The following is a 17,862-nucleotide window of genomic DNA, read 5'->3' as shown; positions in this document are numbered from 1 at the left end:
TTGTTGTACAACAGTATTAATTGGGAACGACAATATCTCTGAAGTACCAAGGCTTTTATTGTCTTCATATGTACATCCAATATATAATACATATAAATATTGTTAAAATGTTTTTAGATATTTCAAAATTTGTTAAATGCCAGATCCCTCCCGGGACATCTGACTAGCCCACATTATGCTTTCTGAAAATATCTCTCTCTTCAGCATAGGTATAGGACCGAAGCTGATTTTGTTTTGTACAACTCAGGTCCCTCTACGTTCAGACAATTGGATGGCGTGATGGGCATTGCTAATCTAAACTGAGCCAGGCTGGTCCTGTTTACTTTCATAATCACTTTAGAAACCATATGTATGCTAGTCTTTCTGTTAGGAATGAAACAAGAAAGTGATGTCATCTTTTGGGGACATAGCAGAAGTCACACCTCTGAGAGAGGAAAGGAAGGAAACAGACAGGTGGTCCGTGGAAGACATTCTTATCAGTAATCCCCAAGTCAGCTTTCACTGTTGGGTGGGACTGGGGAGGGACAGAGAACTAAGATGTGCTCTTTAAATAGATTTTTCTAGTCCAGCTGAGAAATTCTTGCCTGGATTGGTGAATTATTCCTGTTAATTTTGTATTTTATTTGAATTGTGCATGCATGCTACTATAACACATCCAAAAGCTTTGTAAACTATTACAGAAACATGAAAAGGGAATGTGTAGTCTTTGTCAAAATGGGTAATTTTGAAGTCAGAAGTGGTGGTAACTGAGGCAAGTTCTTGAGTTCAGAGCCAGTAAAGACCCTCTTTAGTTAGGACAAGCCACAATGTTTTTCCTTTAAGTGACAGATGGCTTAGACACACTGTGTTATTTCAAGTGACTACTGAAAGAATACAGAGTAAGAAGATGCTGTCCTGTTCATTCGGCTTATTATAATGAGTTAGGTTTCCAACAAAGCAAGATTCATCTACAATGGGAGGAAAAGCCACACAATTCTGTGCTTTATTCTATGATGAATTAAACATCTTCTCTGTCCCAAGGATTATTTTAGATGTGGGGATGCAGCAGTGAAGCAAACAATGCTGAAGTCCTTACAGGGTACCCAAAAGAAACACTCAAACACATTCCTCTACGGTACCTGTGATGAAGAACACCAGGGAGAAAGAATGAGGAAAGAGGTGTTTTCATCTAATTTTCCCCTAGGTGAAAAGTTTTACAACATTTTAAGTTTCTGGAAATATGTAGAGAGTATATCATAAACTGGCTCTAACATGTAGATTTTTTTCCTTTATGAAAAATCAACCAATGTGAACCACAATTGTGTTACCTGGAAGACATAAACTTACAAAGAAGCCCCGAAGTAATGACCCCACTTTATGCTGAATTTGAAATTGCATGCCTGTATGTTAGGAATTTTACAAGATGACTGATCAATCAGTTCTATGTCTCCTTTCATTTCTCAGTTTCCCCTAGAGTGTCCCAGCGCAGTTGCAGGGTTTCTAGTAGGGAGGCAACTTGTCTGGGTTGTTTACTCGTGTATTTTTCAGAATCTGACACATTAATAACAAGAATTCCTTTTGCTTACTGAGGGACTGCACAATCAAAATAACATTAATTTCGTGATTGAATTTATTTTCTAACTTCTGACAACCAAAATAGACTACATAAAAAAAAAATGGAACCATGTAGCGATTTGTTGAGAAGCAAAATCAACGCATGGTGGCGCTGCAGGCTAAGGTTTAAAAAAGGACGACCACGGAAAAGGGAAAAATGCTTCACGTCTCTGGCTAAAAAAAGACCATAGAAGAGCTCAAACCATTAAGTCTCCAGAGAATGCTGCTGACCTATGCTTCGGAACAGGTTATAGACTGACAGATCGACCGCTGTCTGGGTGCCCTTGGACCCTGGGTGCCGAAGCAAAGATGAAGATGGGAAAGGAGCACAGACAAAGGCAAGTTCTGTTGATCTTTCTCTTATTGGGAGTGGCTGGGGCGGGCTGGGAGTCCCGCCATTACTTTGTTTTGGAGGAAACACCCAGCGGCATGTTTTTGGCTGATCTGCTCAAGGACTTAGGGCTAGGAGTTGCAGAGCTGGCTGCTAGAGGAGCCCAGGTGGTCTCTGAGGATAACGAATCCCGCTTGCAGCTTGATCTACAGACTGGGAAGCTGATATTAAATGAAAAATTGGACCGGGAGGAGCTGTGCGGCCCCACTGAGCCCTGTGTCACACATTTCCAAGTGTTACTGAAAAAACCACTGGAAATATTCCGAGCTGAGCTACGAGTGGGAGACATAAATGATCATTCTCCCGAGTTTCCTGAGAGAGAAATGACCGTGAAAATCCCGGAGACTAGCTCTGTTGGTTCTGTGTTTCTACTAAAAAGCGCTCAGGATTTGGATGTGGGCAACAACAGCATTCAGAACTATAGCCTCAGTACCAATTCCCATTTCCATGTTTCCACCCGAACCCGAGGTGATGGGAGGAAATACCCAGAGCTGGTGCTGGACCAAGAGCTTGACCACGAGAAGCAGGCAGAGTTCAGATTAACTCTGACAGCGCTGGATGGAGGTTCTCCGCCCAGGACTGGCACCTCACAAATTCGGATTATTGTCTTGGATGTCAATGACAACGCCCCTGAATTTGCACAGGCGCTCTATCAGGTGCAGATCCCAGAGAGCAGCCCCGTGGGTTCCCTGGTTGCCAAGGTCTCAGCCAAGGATTTAGATACTGGGACAAACGGAGAAGTATCGTATTCTTTTTTTCATCGTTCTCAGGAGATGGGTAAAACTTTTGAGCTAAACGCCCTGTCGGGAGAAGTTCGACTAATTAAAACCCTGGACTTCGAGACAGCATCTTCATATGAAATAGACATAGAGGCCTCTGATGGCGGGGGGCTTTCTGGGAAATGTTCCGTTTCTATTCAGGTGGTGGATGTTAATGATAACTACCCAGAACTAACTGTTTCCTCGCTCACCAGCCCCATCCCAGAAAACTCACCAGAGACAGAAGTGGCTCTATTTCGAATTCGGGACCGAGACTCTGCGGAAAATGGAAAGACAGTTTGTTCCATCCAAGATGGTATTCCTTTTGTACTGGAACCTTCTGTTGAAAACTTCTACAGACTGATGACAGAGAGCGGGTTAGACAGAGAGAAAAGAGCTGAGTACAACATCACCATCACAGTCAGCGACATGGGCACACCCAGGCTCACAACCCAGCACACCATAACAGTGCAGGTGTCCGACGTCAACGACAACGCCCCCGCCTTCACACAAACCTCCTACACCCTGTTGGTCCAGGAGAACAACAGCCCCGCCCTGCACATAGGCACCATCAGCGCCACAGACTCAGACTCAGGCTCCAATGCCCACATCACCTACTCGCTGCTGCCCACCCACGACCCGCAGCTGGACCTCTCCTCGCTCATCTCCATCAACGCCGACAATGGGCAGCTGTTCGCGCTCAGGGCTCTGGACTACGAGGCGCTGCAGAACTTCGAGTTCCAAGTGGGGGCCACAGACCAAGGCTCGCCCGCGCTCAGCAGCCAGGCGCTGGTGCGGGTCCAGGTGCTGGATGCCAACGACAATGCGCCCTTCGTGCTCTACCCTCTGCAGAATGCCTCTGCGCCCTTCACAGAGCTGCTGCCCAGGGCGGCAGAGCCTGGCTACCTGGTCACCAAGGTGGTGGCAGTGGACCGCGACTCTGGCCAGAATGCCTGGCTGTCGTTCCAGCTGCTCAAGGCCACGGAGCCTGGACTGTTCAGCGTGTGGGCTCACAATGGCGAGGTGCGCACCTCCAGGCTGCTGAGCGAGCGCGATGCGCCCAAGCACAGGCTGCTGCTGGTGGTCAAGGACAATGGCGATCCTCCGCGGTCTGCCAGTGTCACTCTGCATGTGCTGCTGGTGGATGGCTTCTCTCAGCCCTACCTGCCTCTACCGGAGGTGGCGCGCGACCCTGCCCAAGATGAGGATGAGCTCACGCTGTACCTGGTCATCGCCTTGGCATCTGTGTCTTCTCTCTTCCTCTTGTCTGTGCTGCTGTTTGTAGGGGTGAGGCTGTGCAGGAGGGCCAGGGCGTCCTCTCTGGGTGGCTGTTCTGTGCCTGAGGGACACTTTCCTGGCCACCTGATAGATGTCAGCGGCGCGGGGACCCTGTCCCAGAGCCTCCAGTATGAGGTTTGTCTGACCGGAGACTCTCAGAGTAATGAGTTCAGATTCATGAAGCCAGCGTTTACCAATATTCTAAACCAAAACTCTGATGGGCAATCAGCAGATTATTCACCCTTCCCGAGTATTTTAGGCTTGTGAAACTTCACGTTTCACTTGCTGTGTAATTAATTCTCTTTTGATTTAGCATTTTCTTTTCAAATTTGGTAGTAATGTTTAATTGTATTTGTTTTTATTTCTCTGCTAGTTTAAGGAATGTTATCGTTTGTTTACTAGCTTGTTAACTGTGTGAGTATTTTTCCAGTTCTGTTGTTACTGAACATTTTACATCAGGGCACTTTGTGTTCCTGAATTTGCCATATTCTCTCTCAAAGGATGTGAATCTCTTCTAATGAACACAAGAGAATAGATTAGTTTATAGTGTGCTTGTGCAGAATCACCCTGTAATCCCAGCATTTGGAGGTGCAGGCAGGCTATCAGGAATTCAAGGTCATTTACTACATAGAGAATTCAAGCTCAGCCTGGGCTATATGATGAACATGGCATGTTAATTCTCAAAAAAAATAAAAATACATTCCTGAAGGTGTGACACCACAGAAGAATATATGATTTCTTTTAAATCATACTTTATGATGCTGGAGAGATGGCTCAGTTGTTAAGAGTACTGCCTGCTTATCTAAAGGTCCTGAGTTCAATTCCCAGCAACCACATGGTGGCTCACAACCATCTGTAATGAGATCTGGTGCCCTCTTCTGGCCTGTAAGCATGAATGTAGGCAGAATACTGTATACACAATAAATAAATAAATCATACTTCATTTTAAAATTGAAAGTCCATAGGTTTTTGTTTGCTTGGTTTTTTTGGGGGGTGTTACTAAGAGTTCAGTCGCCTCCTTTGTGTTATTTTTGGAAGAAGTTCATATTCATTAATACCAAGTGTCTTTCAGATCCTCTGTTTATGTTTTCATTTCTCCAATAGGAAGTAGCAAGGTAATTTCAAGTTTTTTAATGTTCACTGTAAATATCATCTCATAAAATGTATCCATATTGCCTCTTCTTTCTTGCCTAAATTAATACAGAAAAGAACAAAAGCCTCCCTGTTATCTTTAGTTGATGGGAGCCCTTGGCATGCTGCTCCCGATGTCTGTGGTGAGGAAGTTTCTGTAAAGTCAATAGATTCCAGGAACAATGATGTATTTCTTGCTGTTCTCACCTATAGTGAGGATATCTTGATGTAAACCCCCAATTCTGGGCTCAGGTTACCTCCTAGTGGTATAACATTGCCAGTATCTACTTGCTTTGGATGATGACAATGTTGGAATAACAAATCTTCTGGTCTGCCCTATCACCTGGGTACCCCGTCCCTTTAAGAGACAAGTCCTGTCCACTCCCAATCTCCCCCTTCCTACAGCAAAGGCAAGGGGATCGCAAGCCTTCTCCCCCTCCCCTCTCCTCTGTCCCTTCTTCTGAAAAGGCAGCTTTTGCCTCTCCTTCCTCCCTTCTTTCTTCTCTTTCTCTGTTCCCCCTCTCTTTCTTTTTCCTCCCAGCTTAACTCCTTATCCTTATACCCTTACCAATACCTACTAAATAAACTCTATATCCAAGCTCTCTCCGTATGTTGTATCTGTCTGTCTCCCACCCATCTCAGTCTGCCACCCACCAGGGGACTGGCCAGGGTTGCACAGCCATGAATCCTAACAGACATGGCTCTGACTGATAAGGAGTTTGGAACAAAATGTGTTATAGAATTAACATTATTTTGTCAAACAAATTTTAGTAATGGATATGTTGATAACGTGTTGAATGATTTGGAGAAATAGTAAAAAAACATGATGACCTCAAAGCTGTTCATACTGATTCCTAGAACCTATAAGTGATACTTTACATTATAAAGATAAAATAGAAATGAAATTAAGGTTGCCAATAAACTAAACTTAAAATAGGGAGTATATCCTAAATCATTTGGGAGGCAGTGTTAGGAAGAGTTCAAGGCCAGCCTCGACTAGTGAGACCCTGTTTTGCTAGGATAGCCAGAGTTGCATAGTGAAACCCTGTTTTGCTAGGATACCCAGAGTTGCACAGTGAGACCCTGTTTTGCTAGGATAGCCAGAGTTGCACAGTGAGACCCTGTTTTGCTAGGATAGCCAGAGTTGCATAGTGAGACCCTGTTTTGCTAGGATAGCCAGAGTTGCACAGTGAGACCCTGTTTTGCTAGGATACCCAGAGTTGCACAGTGAGACCCTGTTTTGCTAGGATAGCCAGAGTTGCACAGTGAGACCCTGTTTTGAAAACATACATGCATGCCAAGAGAGAGGACAGAATAAGAAATTTTCTAAGGACTATAGATGTGGTTCACTATTTCAACCTGCCATATAGATTTTGAACTTCCTAGCAAATTCCCACAGTAGAATAAGTCACTTACTTGTGATATGTTTTATAAAGTCTCTGTTTCTCTGGTTGAAACCTGACTGATACAAATTTGGTACCTAGACTAGGATGAAGTTGATAGAATGACTTAAAATATGGAAGTGGGGCCAGCAGTGGTGACACACACCTTTTAATCCCAGCACTTGTGAGCCAGAGACAGCAAGATCTCTAGGTAGCCTGTAGCCAGGTCTACAGGATGAGTTCCAGGACAGTCAGGGCAACACAGAGAAACCCTGCCTCAAAAATAAACCATATGTATTTATGGAAGTGAATTTTAAACTGGGCTGTGGTCAGAGGACAGATGAAATTGCAGACACAGACTAGAAAAGGCTCAGATTGCTCTGTACAGACTTGGGAGAAATGTGACAAGTATGTTAGTGAAGGTGCAAAAGGAATTGAGGAGCTTGGTGCTTATAGAACATGGTGGCACACAGAACTTATAAATCATTTAAAGGAAACTATGGAGAGAAATATAGACATTAAAGTTACTAGTAGAAAGGGCCCAGGCAGGGAGAACATTTTGAAAGCTAAAGGAAAATTAATACTTTTATTCTTATATAGTAGCAGAACCCTTAGCTGAATTGTGGCGTACATTATATGAAGAAAATCATTCATTCATTTGGATGTTTGGCTAAGGAAATGTCCAGGGAAAGAGTTGGAACTACAGCCTGATTTCTTCTTGTTGTTTATAGTAAAATATGAGATGGATGACTGGAGGAATTTTTCATCCTAATTGCTTTGTAACATATGTTAAAATCAGGAGATTCACTGCCAGACACGATTGCATTGGAGAGAAAGTCACAGGTACAACTGGGAAAGCTTTCACTCGTGCTGAGAAATTCCAGCGTAGTTAGTAACAGGGAAGCCTCTTTAAAGGGGCAAACAGGTTTTCTATGAACACGCTTTTAATGACTTTTCCCTCACGTACCGAGACAGCTGGGTGACACTGACTGCAGAGACCACAGGTACCACACCCTCCGGCTGACAGAACTTTCTGGAGTTGGTCTCATCTTTCCAGTCTCCAGTTCGTCTGGTAATGGGTTAGAAAAAAGAAAGTATTACTCTCTCCAGACTACAGTCATTAACAGCCAATGAGTAGGAGTAGTTCCTGACACTTGGAAGCACTGAAGACAAATTTCAAAATAATGTTGATTTGAATACAAAATGGGAAAAAGAAGTTTATTGCTGGTACATTTAGATTTGGTCTTGCTCTCAATTTTTCCACATGGCACACTTGGGTTAATCCCAGCAGTCTTCTCATATGCTGAGATGTTTTGAATTAGACCCAGAGATTCAAACTTGTTAGGTCAGTTCATTCAAGTTTCCATTGTCTCACAAATTGTTTGGCAATTGTTTCTTCCTCTTCTATATAACAAAGTGTTGTGTAAAGTATTTGTGATACTTTGAATAAAAATTTGTCTCCTATAGGCTCCAATATTTGAATACTTGGTCCCTGGTTGGTGGAGCTCTTTGGGGAGACATTGTGGGGCTGCTGGAGAAAGTACCCACTGGGTTGGGCTTTGAGAGTTCATAGCACTGCACCCCATACAGTTTTCTCTCTCCACTTGGTGTTTGTGGTTGAAGATTTGATCTGTCAGCTTTTTGCTCTGGATCCCTGCTTCTATATTTCTCCCCCCCCCTCACCATTATGGTCTCTCTCTGGGAACACAAACAAAAATAAACTTTCTTCCCACAGTCTCATTTGGTTATGGTCTTCTATCACAGCAACTGAGGAGTAACTCACAAAGTTTTTGTTATTTTCCTTTTATGTTTATGAATTTGATATAATTTAGTATTAAAATAATCCATGGGTGATTTTTTTCCTTTGGGAAGACTGCATTGCAATCTCAACTTTTTATCTCAAAATTTATACAAGTCATGGAGTATTTGAAATACATGATTTATAATATTAATTTTATCTTTTGATGAATTTAGGCTATACAATGATGTTCTTTTTATTCTAGATATTGGTAATAGGTTTTTTCTCCTCTCTTCTTAACATAAGCATTAATATGAGAGTATCACCGTCATTGATTTTTTTAAAAATAAGCAGCATTCCCTTTGATATATTGCCTGTTTCTTTTTATTTTCTATTTCAACTAGTTCTACTATTATGCTATAATTTTTCATATCTCCTTTGGGTTTAGCTTTCTCTTTTTCTAGCTTTCTTATTTACTCTATGCCTTACTTTTCAAATTTAAATCAAAACACATAAAATACGAATAAGTTGTATATTTTCTCTGTGGGGGTACTTATGTTTTAATGAATTTTCTATTTGGATTTGTCATTTCTATCTTCTTCAACAGGTAGGTAAATTATTAGTGTATTGCTTGATTTCAAAGTACTCTTGGAATACTATTTTAATACTCCCCAATTTTTTATTTGAGGATATATTCTGTGTAACTGTAGTCCTTGAAAAATGATTGAATTATTTTATGTCACTAACAGCCAAACAGCAGGAGTAGTTCTGGAGCATATTAACAAATCTCCCCATCTACATTTGGAAGAAATGGACGTTGTGTTGTGGTGATATTTTGTTTGTGCTATAACAAACAAAGCTTGCCTGAAGATCAGAGTGTAGAGTTACCTACTAGTTAGCCATAGAAACCGGGTGGTGGTGCACATGTCTTTGATCCCAGCACTCCGGAGGCAAAGGCAAGCGGATCTTTGTGAGTTCAAGGCCACCTGGGACACACAGGATTGTTCCAGTCTAAAAGAGAAACAGCCAGGACAGTGGTAGCTCACACCTTACTTGGGGGTTGCATGCCTTTAATCCCAGCACTAGGAAAGTTGAGACAGGATGGGATATGTCTGGGTGGAGAAAGGAATATAAGGTGAGAGGAGACAGAAGCTCACTGCATTCAGTCTGAAGATTCCTAGATTTGGTCTGAGGACTCAGTAAGGTAAGAACTAGTGACTGGCTGCTCTGCTCCTCTGATCTTCAGGCAAGCATTGTTTGTTATAGTACAAACAAAATATCACCTCATTCTGTAGTTTGTCAGAATGAAGATTTATAAATATTAGCTAAAAGTTGTTTCATATGTTTCGATATTATTTATGCATGATTTCCTTTGTTTTTAATAATTTACTAAAGGAATGTGTTAATTTATTCAGGTATGATAGTGTATTTATTTGCCCCTCTCTCTGCTCAAGTGCAGCATTTTTTAAGCCTTATCACTTTGAATCTGTTATTTGATTCACGCAGGTAGGATTTTTTGTTGTTGTTTGTTTTGTTTTAGTGTGATGAGTTCGCATTTGTCATTGTGAAATGTATCTCTTTTGTATTATAGTAAACATCTGTCTGATGAAGACATCCTATAGTTATCTTTTTAAAGTTACGATCATTTCTTTACTGACCTATACAAAAGAAGGAAGATAATAAACTAAGCTTTCAGGCTTGCTGAACCATGGTCCAACCTTGCCCTGGCCCTGTCTGAGAGGAGGAGACCTGAGGGAGATTGAGTGCCGAACAAGAGATGAGTGGAGTGGGATAGGAGACTTGGGTGAAGAGTGTGCAGTGGGAAGGCTGCTATAGGAGGACCAGGACAAATGGGATATGTGGAGGGAGGCAGGAAGGGAGCAAAGAAGTGGAAAGGGGAAAGTTGAGGCAGCTGGGGAGCTCAGAGGGAGCAGGTCAGGAGTTGGAACAATGGCAATAAGGGTAGAGGAGCTGATTCTGGAGACAGGTAATTGACAAGTCAGGAAGAAGCAAGAGGCTAGCAGCTCTGGGGCAGGTCTGGAGCAGACATCAGGGAAAGGTAACTGTATTCATCTGTTCCCAGCTTAACTCCAGCTAACTTCTGCTAGCACATTAGCAGAAGCTCAAGCTAAAGCCCCACTGTCCTGCTTTGCTCTGCTGCTGTTGTGCTAAAACACTGGGCTGGAGCTGGACTAGGGCTGGTGGGGAAGTGGGTTCCTGGGACTGAGATGGAGAGATCCTAGACAGTGGATAGTTGCCATGGTCAGAACCCAGCAGGAGAGGTTTCTAGGTAAGCTGGTTCTCTTGAAGATGTGGCAGGAGTATAAGGGATAAGAGAAGAGTTACACCAGATCAGAGACCTGCAGAGCTGAAGTCATATGAAGGGTGGACAGAAGGGCAATAGGGCAGTGGCTGCGTCCCGTCTACAGGTCCTAGGTCCTAGTCTTTCTGCTCTGGTGTCAACCACCCAGGTTCATAGTTCTTAAAATTTTACTTTTGCATGAAATATCTTTCTCAATAATTTCAGGCTTAACCTGCATTTACACTTAATATAAATATTCTTTAAACAGCAGAATTGGATTTTTGATCTTTTTATCCAACATTATTGGTTCTGTCTTAAAATTGAAAAGGTCATTCAATTTATATGTAATATGCAATATTTCTATGGCTGTATCAATTTAATTTTGTATTCAAACAATCTGTCTTCAGTCCTTTGTTTATAACTTTCTGTTTCCTTTTGCTTATGAATTTTTAGTATTCATTGATATCTTCAGTTGCAGTTAGCAGAATAATTTGTAAGGATATTTTCTCAAGAAATGATCAAAATAGTCATTTCTTTTCACAATTTACCTTAGGTTGGCATTAGATTGATTCACATAAAATACAAAATAGTTTTAAGCATTTGATCTTCATCCATTTTCCTATGACACAGGAAGATTAACATAAGACGGAGGAGATATATTTGAGAATTCATATGGTAGTAAACTCTGTTTATAAAATCAAATTGGAAAACTCTCAAAAAAAACTTTTATATCTACTATCTAGAGGATCTTTTAACTAGAAAGAAATAAAATGAAATTAATAAAAATAAATAGGCCTGCACACAGATTCCAAGCCAAAATATTCGCTAGAGAACTCATACTGGAGAGAAATAATGGAAAATCAATGAATGTGAATGCACTTATTGACTTTTCAATTAAGACACATATGGGATAACACAACGGTCATAAACTCAATCAATATGAGATTTACATGTTTTAAATGTTCCTTGAATCTTCGGAGTCATATAGAGAACACATTGGAGACAAATATATGAGGATACAAATGTCAAAAACATTAATTCTTCATCAACCACTCTACATATAACACCACAGAGAAGAAAAGTCTCATGAATACAGGAATAGTAAAAATTCACTCCAACTTTTTTGATGACTAAGTTCTGAGTGTAAAAATTGGGAGAAAACCTTTATTTGTTAAATATCTATTAGGACGTAAGTGAGAACTCATATCAAATTTGTAACCTATGGATATAATGTGAGAAAGTCTTTATTTCTTAAATCCCTAATGTGCATGTAAAATTTATCATTGAAGAGAAGATTTATGGGTATGAATGTGGGGAAACCTTTATTTAATCTGCCTTAAAATTTACACAAGTGAGAAAAAATGGAAGCATTCTACAACTATAAAAAATGTGGGTTCTGGTCTTTCATTCATAACTATGTGAGTACAAACATGAAACATGTCTCTGTGATTTGAACAATATGACAAATCTTCCAGTTATTTCTCATATTTTACCATACATTATATACTATACTTTTGTGTATTCATTGGAGAGGAAACTATATGTAATGGATAGTTTTAAAAGCCAAGGTGACTGGATTAAGGGATATGTAAAGAGCTGATAAAGCATTAATCCTGGGTGTGTCTGCATTTCTGAAAGAAATGAGAATTTGAACCATTAGTCCAGATAGAGAAGATTCACTTTCACCTGAGAGAAACCGTTCCCAGCTGTCTTCTGCATCTGGAACACCAGCTTTCTCCTGCCTCTGAATAGCAGAACTCCAGTATTTAGACTCCAGAACTTCCAATAGTCAGCTCACATAGTCTCGGGCTTTTGGATTAGAACTGAACTTTACTACTAGTTTAGCCAGTTTCCTAGATTTCATGTAGCATATTGTGGGCTTCTCAATATCCATAATCATGTGAAATAAATAAATCCTCTTTCTTTTCTCTCTTTTAATTGTTTAGGTGTTTTTGCCTCTATGTAGTTCTTTGCACCATATAAAGTAACTGCTGCCTACAGAAGCCAAAGAAGGGGCTGAGAACTCATGGACCTGAAGTTACAGATGATTGTGAGCTGCTATGTGGGTCCTAGGAATAGAACCCAGGTCCTCTGGAAGAGAAAAGAGTACACTTAACCACTGAGCAATCTTTTCAGACCCTCTTTCTATTTCTTATAGAGGGGAAAAACCTGGAAAAATATCATGTGCAGCTGCTCCTCATCCCTTATGAAATATAAGAACTCACACTAGATGGAAATGATTTTAATATAAGGAACATTATATATATATAAATTCTTTCAAATCTATATGAATGTTTATGCTAAATAGAAATTATGTAACTATAAGAAATGTGATAAAGTGAATTTTATCTTTAGAACATAAGTAAGTACATACACTAATGAGAACTCATACAAACAGAAACATGTAAGACTTAAAATATTTCTTACTCTTTAGTCGGAGAATTAGAGTCCATAGTTAAATGCCTATCAAGATTATGAAAAATCTGCCAGCCAAACCCAGGCCTGAATTAGTGATGGACACAGAGGGTACTCCCCCCACACTCTCAGGGCTTTGGTGGCCACATTCAAGCAGGAGCTAGCAGCCCAACCTGGGCCTGAATTGGCAATAGACACAGAAGGCACCCTCCAGACTCTCAGGTCTGGGACGGCCACATTCAAGCAGGAGCCACCGCCCATCCCAGGTAATAGACACAACACAGCAGAGCAGGGGCAGGGGATTCTAACACTGGACTGTAGCAATGTTAGCCAGCCATCCACTCCATGTCATGTGGCTGGGGTGCATGGAACATAGCCAAATGCACCAACCAGAAGCCTGCAGTAAATGCTGCTTGGTTGGGTGCTATAACGATCTCCTTGTGATGAAGAAACATGACCCAGCCCTGTGTCACAGTGACCTGAGTGAGACAAGGAGATGCACACATAGGCCTGAGGCTGCCCACCCCAGGCTCCAAAGAGAAAACATGGGCCCACCCAGTACCTTGGAGCACCAACCAAAAGACCATTATTAGAATGAGCAGAGGTATAGTATGGTGTTTTATGGGAGAGAGAGAGAGAGAGAGAGAGAGAGAGAGAGAGAGAGAGAGAATGGCTCAGCTCCTGTGGATAGAAGCAAATCTCAAGAGATGAGAGAGGAAGGGAGAGAACTGAGATGTTGAGGGAGCTGGCCCCTTGACCAGCTGCAACACACAGGAAAGTGAGACCTGTACTTTGACTGGGCAGCACAGCAGAGATCACCTTGTTAATAAAAGCATAGGTAAGCCAACTCTGAGGATGGGAACATAAGAGACCTAGCCCGATTCCTCATCTGCCCTTCCCCATTAATGCCTGGAGCAGGTGGGAGAGCTGGCCCAGTGGTCATAAGAGTGGAAGACCTGCCACTGGCCCTTACCAGCTGCAACACTTGAGAAAGCAGGTCCTGCACCTCACCAAGGCAGCACAATAGAGCCAACCCTGTTAGTGCATTGTCGGTGCTCCAGACCCAAAGATGTGAGCAAAGGAGGGCTCTCCCCATTTCTCATCTGTCTTGTGACAGCACAGGCAAAGGAAAGATGCCCTCCCCTGAAGTAATAGGGGTGGCGGGGCTGCGTCCCCAACACCCCAGCCGCCTGCCCAGCTAGCTTATGCCCGAAATAACAACACACAAACTGTATTCATTTAAACACCGCTTGGCCCATTCTCTTCTAGGCTAATTCTCACATATTAATTTAGCCCATTTCTAATCATCTGTGTTGCGCCCCTGGGTGCGCTTACCGGGGAGATTCTAGCCTATGTCCATCCTGGGTCGGAGCTTCAACCTGGGAGCAGGGCATGGCGGCTCTCTCAGGCGTCTGCTCCCGAGCGGAGAGCTGTGGAGTCTCTGACCTCACTTCCTCTTCCTCCCAGCATTCTGTTCTGTTTACTCCACCTACCTATGTCCTAACCAATAAAATGGGCCAGGGCAGTTCCTTTATTAGCCAATGACCTTCCTCCATCATTTCCCCTTTTTCGGTTTAAACAAAAAAAAAAGGCTTTAACATAGCAAAATTACATATAACAAAAACAGTTATCAAGTAAAAGTTACAATAATCTTTATCATAACTAAGGAAAACTATAACTATAACTAACTATTCTTAACTCCATCAAAGACTCCAGAAAGATACAATACTACCTAAGCAAACAAGAAAAAAGCAACTTTTAAAACTTGAGAAATGACAGAGACATCTCGCTGCCTGGACAGTCACCCAAAGTTCCTCTGTACCGTTGGGGCATCCATCTTCAGCCTTCAGGCCCATAGTATCCAGCAGACATTTCCATGAAGCAGGAAAATTCAAAGTCAGTTCAGTCACTATCTGTTTTGTCCTGCAGAATGTCTCTCAGACTCTTTCAAAATGAATCAGGAACCCCGAAAGATCATCTCACCTTAGGCAAGTTCAGTAGTCCTCTCTCGGCGGGTTCTCTGTGTCCAGTTTATGCAATAGTCCAGGCAAGAGCAGTTTCTTGCCCAAATGGCTATCAAACTCCATAAGGTGCCTCTTCGATGCCCATCTTCCTCTTGAAGTACATTGGTGCTGCCAGGAGCAGAGTGTCTCATTGTCATGAAAAGTCCTCAGTTATTAAAACATTAAATGTCCTATTCTAGCCGGGCGGTGGTGGCGCACGCCTTTAATCCCAGCACTTGGGAGGCAGAGGCAGGCGGATCTCTGTGAGTTCGAGACCAGCCTGGTCTACAAGAGCTAGTTCCAGGACAGGCTCCAAAACCACAGAGAAACCCTGTCTCGAAAAACCAAAAAAAACAAAAAAAAATGTCCTATTCTGTAATCTTTGAAAGACATGAAGAATGTCTATCTAAAATATATCTCTATATATCTAGAAAATCTAACTAACATGACTACAAGCTTTACTATTATCGATGATTATCCATTAACAACCTATATTTCCTAATTATACAGTACCTATTTAAATGAACTACACAATCACAATACCTTAATCAAAATCAGAAACACTTATACATATAACAAAATTGACCTTAAATCTCTATCAATAAAGCAAAATCTATATTAATGCAAATTATTCATACCTATATCATATCCCCCTTAAAATGTAAAAGAACATTTATAAACCATATTTGGGAACATGGGCGCAGTTTTTTCTCTCCAAGCTGCTTCCTGCTGAATGGGGGCGTCGTTAATTAGGTCTTTCATGGTATAACCTGTGTGCTAGTTTCATCTCAGTTGGCAGTTGAGCGAAGCAATTTTTTGAAGGCGTGCACAGGAACCATTCAGGAGGACGTGGTCCATCATACCAAATCGGAATAGAAGAAATGAACAGCGTCTCATCCTCTGTGAAAACAAAATAAGAAATTCCTTTCCAAAGCATCATGTCCTTAGATCCAAATTTCAAAGTCAAGGCATTTTCAAAATATCTATGTTGGATTAGTTCAGCAACATTTATAAATAAATATCTTTTAGCAGCTGTTGCTCCTTCCTCAGCATTCAAACAATTCAAAGAGAGCATAATAGCATACAGTATCAAAATTCTCTGTTTATTTTCCATCTTTGTACAGCTTTGTTTTAACCTCTATTTCGTTTATTTTTACATTTAACTTTTTGCTTTTTGAGACAGGTTCTCTGTATCTTTGACCTGAAGTAACTCTGTAGACCAGGCTGTCCTCGAGCTCTCAGAGACCAGCCTGTCTCTGCCTTCTAGGCATTGGGATTAAAGGTGTAAACTACTACACCTTGAACTCACAGAGATTTGTTTGCCTCTGCCTTCTAGGCACTGGGATTAAAGGCGTGTGCTACCACACACAACAACTCTCTTCCTTTTTTGTTTTTTTTTAACTTTAAGAACTTTAAATTTTAGTCTGCATATATTTTTAACAAACTTCAAACCATTTAGAAATTTTCTTTGTCTTTGAAGCTCTCTTTACTGTATATCTCTCTTTTTCTGACCACACGAGCCTTTAAATTACTGAGCAATATGGGTAGGATTAAAGGCGTGGCTTTGCCAGCTAGATTCCAGTCCATTCCTTAGCTTTCCAGCCTCATGGCTGAGGTACTGGCTGTAGCCAGCAAGCGAGCTTCAGCAGCCTGTGCTTGCAAACCGCACAAACCGCCTGCGTAAAAGAGTCAGAGTTTGTCCTGGCAGGACAGCCCAGAAAGCCAGCATTTTTAAATGGCGCAGCTTTTTTCCAGCTACGGCTGAAAACCGAAAAGCATGTGTTCAGCTTTGCATCAACACCGTTTAAGTGTTTCGTGGCAGGACCTCTTAATGAGCTGCAGGCTTTGCAGCTAAAGCTGAGTCAGGAAGCCTCTCTTAGATGAGGCGCTTGCTTGCCTCTAGCAAGCAGAGTAGAACCGAGAAATTGCTGCTACCAAGAAACCAGGCACAATGCTTTCATTTTGTTCTAGAATTACTTCCCAAGCTGTCTCAGGCTTTATGTGGAAGCAGTTGTCCACGTGGGCGCCATATGAAGTAATAGGGGTGGCGGGGCTGCGTCCCCAACACCCCAGCCGCCTGCCCAGCTAGCTTATGCCCGAAATAACAACACACAAACTGTATTCATTTAAACACCGCTTGGCCCATTCTCTTCTAGGCTAATTCTCACATATTAATTTAGCCCATTTCTAATCATCTGTGTTGCGCCCCTGGGTGCGCTTACCGGGGAGATTCTAGCCTATGTCCATCCTGGGTCGGAGCTTCAACCTGGGAGCAGGGCATGGCGGCTCTCTCAGGCGTCTGCTCCCGAGCGGAGAGCTGTGGAGTCTCTGACCTCACTTCCTCTTCCTCCCAGCGTTCTGTTCTGTTTACTCCACCTACCTATGTCCTAACCAATAAAATGGGCCAGGGCAGTTCCTTTATTAGCCAATGACCTTCCTCCATCATTTCCCCTTTTTCGGTTTAAACAAAAAAAAAGGCTTTAACATAGCAAAATTACATATAACAAAAACAGTTATCAAGTAAAAGTTACAATAATCTTTATCATAACTAAGGAAAACTATAACTATAACTAACTATTCTTAACTCCATCAAAGACTCCAGAAAGATATAATATTACCTAAGTAAACAAGACAAAAGCAACTTTTAAAACTCTAGAAATGACAGAGACATCTCGCTGCCTGGACAGTCACCCAAAGTTCCTCTGTATCATTGGGGCATCCATCTTCAGCCTTCAGGCCCATGGTATCCAGCAGACATTTCCATGAAGCAGGAAAATTCAAAGTCAGTTCAGTCACTATCTGTTGTGTCCTGCAGAATGTCTCGCAGACTCTTTCATGAATCAGGAACCCCGAAAGATCATCTCACCTTAG

The 17,862-nt window shown here is 41.8% G+C and overlaps 2 protein-coding genes across 3 annotated transcripts in view; both read left to right on the top strand.

Moving 5' to 3' along the window:
* The window catches only part of LOC121453419 (protocadherin gamma-C4), a 725,389-nt gene that overhangs the window by 445,145 nt on the left and 262,382 nt on the right, over window positions 1-17,862 (top strand). The gene's annotated exons all lie outside the window — the stretch shown is intronic.
* On the top strand, window positions 1,903-4,793 carry LOC121453437 (protocadherin beta-15-like). The gene has a single exon (XM_041660227.1). The coding sequence runs from the start codon at window positions 1,903-1,905 to the stop codon at window positions 4,285-4,287; it is 2,385 nt and encodes a 794-aa protein (XP_041516161.1). The 3' UTR covers window positions 4,288-4,793.

Source organism: Microtus oregoni, unplaced genomic scaffold (assembly GCF_018167655.1).
Source record: "Microtus oregoni isolate MIOR12 unplaced genomic scaffold, Mior012 000011F_ref0000422, whole genome shotgun sequence".
NCBI classification, from domain to species: Eukaryota; Metazoa; Chordata; class Mammalia; order Rodentia; family Cricetidae; genus Microtus; species Microtus oregoni.
This window is presented reverse-complemented; position numbering and strand designations above follow the sequence as displayed.

What these genes read in the sequence shown, in the direction of transcription:
- LOC121453437 (XM_041660227.1), top strand. Translation starts at nt 1,903, where the DNA reads ATGAAGATGGGAAAGGAGCACAGACAAAGGCAAGTTCTGTTGATCTTT.